General features: G+C 57.4%; 1 protein-coding gene across 2 annotated transcripts in view; it reads right to left on the bottom strand.

Moving 5' to 3' along the window:
• The window catches only part of MEIS3 (Meis homeobox 3), a 17,450-nt gene that overhangs the window by 13,576 nt on the left and 865 nt on the right, over positions 1–3,009 (bottom strand). For both annotated transcript variants that reach the window (XM_011926473.1, XM_011926482.1), the window contains exons 2-4: positions 1,707–1,879; positions 1,339–1,498; positions 1,187–1,237 (exon numbers count right to left, since the gene is read on the bottom strand). In XM_011926473.1, coding sequence (XP_011781863.1) covers positions 1,187–1,237; positions 1,339–1,498; positions 1,707–1,879 — 384 coding nt within the window. The remainder of the gene's footprint in view (positions 1–1,186; positions 1,238–1,338; positions 1,499–1,706; positions 1,880–3,009) is intronic.

The following is a 3,009-nucleotide window of genomic DNA, read 5'->3' as shown; positions in this document are numbered from 1 at the left end:
CTTCCTTCCTTCCTTCCTTCCTTCCTTCCTTCCTTCCTTCCTTCCTTCCTTCCTTCCTTCCCTCCCTCCCTCCTTCCCTCTCTCCCTCCCTTTCTGTTTTTCTTTCTCTTCTCTTTTGTCTTTTCTTTTCCTTTTTTTGTTTTTTTGAAACAGTCTCGCTCTGTCGCCCAGGCTGGAGTGCAGTGGCGCCATCTCAGTTCACTGTAAGCTCCGCCTCCCGGGTTCACACCATTCTCCAGCCTCAACCTCCAGAGTAGATGGGACTACAGGTGCCCACCACCACGCCTGGATAATTTTTTGGTATTTTTAGCAGAGACGGGGTTTCACCGTGTTAACCAGGATGGTCTCAATCTCCTGATCTCGTGATCTGCCTGTCTCAGCCTCCCAAAGTGCTGGGATTACAGGTGTGAGCAGTGACCGGCCTCTTTCTCTTTTTCTAGCTGTCTATGAGAGACAGGGTCTTGCCCTATTGCCCAGGCTGGTGTGCAGTGGAGCTGATCAAGGGTTACTGCAGCCTCGACCTCTTGGGGCTCGAGTGATCCTCCCGCCTCAGCCTCCCAAGTAGCTGGGACCACAGATGCATGCCCCCACACCCTGCTAATTAAATGTTTTTGTAGAGATGGGGTGTCACTACATTGCCCAGGCTGGTCTTGATCCCTGGCCTCAAGCTATCTCCTGGCCTTGGTCTCCCAAAGTGCTGGGATTACAGGTGTGAGCTGCCGCATCCAGCCTCCTCTCCTTGGGAAGCAGTCCCTGCACTCACTTTGGCATGGGTACTATTCATCTGATGGATGGAACATCAGGCACTTTTTCAGCGCTATTCTGTGCCAGGTGCTGTCCCATGCACTTGACTTGCATTCACTCATTAAATCCCCACAGCAGCCCTCTAAGACAGAAATTACTACCAGCCACACATCACAGACGGGACGCCAGGCACGGAGACGCAGAGTGACTTGCCCTGGGTCACAGAGCTGGTGAGTGGCAGAGCTGGGATTTGAACTCGGGCCATGGGTCCCGTTCTCAGACTCTAGGCTGTACCACATGGCATGTGGGCAACAATCATGGCCATTTGGGAACATGGACCATGTGGCCTCCTCTCTGCACCCCCTCAACCAACCCCAGGGATGGGGAGTCAGGACAGGAGACCCATCGGAGGAGGGGGTGTCGGGGAGAGCTTGGGTCTCACCAGATTGTCCAGTTCTGGGTTGGAGGAGAAGAGGGGCCTCTCAGAGCGAACCTGGGAGGGAAGAGAGAGGCCGGCAGGGGGATGTCCCACCTTCCACCCAACCCTCCTCGCTGGCTCTCCGGTGCGGTGCTTGGCGGGTGGGGGGTGCCCACCTGCTTGGCGAAGGCAGCGATGTCCTCGTTGAAGGAATCAGAGGAGCAGACATCGCCGCCGGGGGGTGTCCCCAGCCCAGCTCCGGCCCCGTCACGGGGAGAGCATGTAGCCAGTTCACATTTCTCAAAGACCAGGGCCAAGAGGGGGAAGAGCGGGTGTCTGGGGAGGCAGGAAAGGAGAGAGGTCAAGGGAGAGGCTGGGGGTGAATGGAGGGGCTGCAAGGTGCAGAACAGCTGGGAAGGGGACAAGAGACCCGGAGAGGAGACAGTGACTCATACACAGAGAGAGAGAGACGGAAACAGACCCAGGGAGCAAAGAAACAGAAGACAGAGAGAGAGACAGGAGCCTGAGACCGGCCCCCACTCACCCATAGATCTCGTCCTTCTCCCTCTTCAGGCCGTCACTGTCCAAGCCTGTGGGCAGCGGCTGGGGAGGCCGGTGTGGGCCGTAGGGCCCTGGTGCCGCGGGCACTGCCTCTGGGAAGCCAGCCAGGGCTGCGGGGCCATCCGCGATGCCTGGGTAGTGCGGCAGCTCATCGTACTGGGGGAAGGTGAGAAGAGAAGGGGGGAGCCCCAGGGAGGAGTCAGCACCCCGAGACTTGGCTGAGGAGCTTCTCTATCCTGGAACCCAGGAGATGCCTGTGTCCCAGAAACCTGCTTCTGGTCCCCAAGTGTCTGAGCCCTGCCCCTTTGAGCCCTCCAGGTCCCCTGGAGCTGTCTGGGTGGGAGTGAGGACCCCGTCCAGGCAGAGATTCCTGACATGCGGGCAGGAGGACCCAGAGGGAGAGATGGCAGGGTCTGGCTAGGAGGGAAGAGAGATGGAGAGAGTGGCGTGAGAAGAGGGAGACGGAGACGGAGATGGAGACAGAGACAGACAGAGAGGGAAATCCATGGACACCTCCTGCAGGAACCGCGCATTGTTGTACACAAGGTACACATACGAAGCCTCCTCGTCTTCTATTTCATTTCACAGTTGGCAGATATGCACATCAGAGCAAGTCTCAACAACATGTCACACCCCACTCGCCACGTGAATCCACCACACACGGAGACACAGCCATACACATCAACCCACGTGCACACTCGTGTGTCAGTCACACCCAAATCCCCCACCCCGCCACACACACATGCACACACACACACAGCCCAACACCAGGCACAGGATTGAATGCATGATTGAGACATTTAGCACATTAATGAATGAATGAATGAATGAACCAGGCATTTAGCACAGGGCCTGGCTCATGCTGTGAGCACTTGTTGCTGGAGAGGGTCACTAGGCACCACCACAGAGACACACTTTCGCACCCAAGAAAGACACCATTATAGGCTGGGACGACGCCCGCATCCTGTCATCGCAGAACCATGCACCTGGGAAGCCCGGGGCACCTTTCACTAGGTCAGGTCAAATTCCTTCCTCAGTGATGAAGACATGGAGGCTCAAAGAGGCAGCAGGACTCCCCTGGGAAAAGGCTAGAACGTTCCTGCCTCCGACCCTCGCTGGCTGGGCACCCTGGCTCTGCGTGTCCCACTCTCTCCCTCTTCCTCTTCTAACTTCTCCTGTGCCCTGAAGTTGAATCCAACTGCTCCCCGCTGCTCATGGCACACTCACCAAACTCGGTCCCCACAGCCCACCCAGAATCCCCAAAGCGGGGTCGCACCTCCTCCCCC

This window comes from Colobus angolensis, unplaced genomic scaffold, assembly GCF_000951035.1.
Source record: "Colobus angolensis palliatus isolate OR3802 unplaced genomic scaffold, Cang.pa_1.0 Scaffold119, whole genome shotgun sequence".
Taxonomy (NCBI): domain Eukaryota; kingdom Metazoa; phylum Chordata; class Mammalia; order Primates; family Cercopithecidae; genus Colobus; species Colobus angolensis.
Note: the sequence above shows the minus strand (reverse complement) of the source record. Positions and strands in the feature narration are given on the sequence as shown.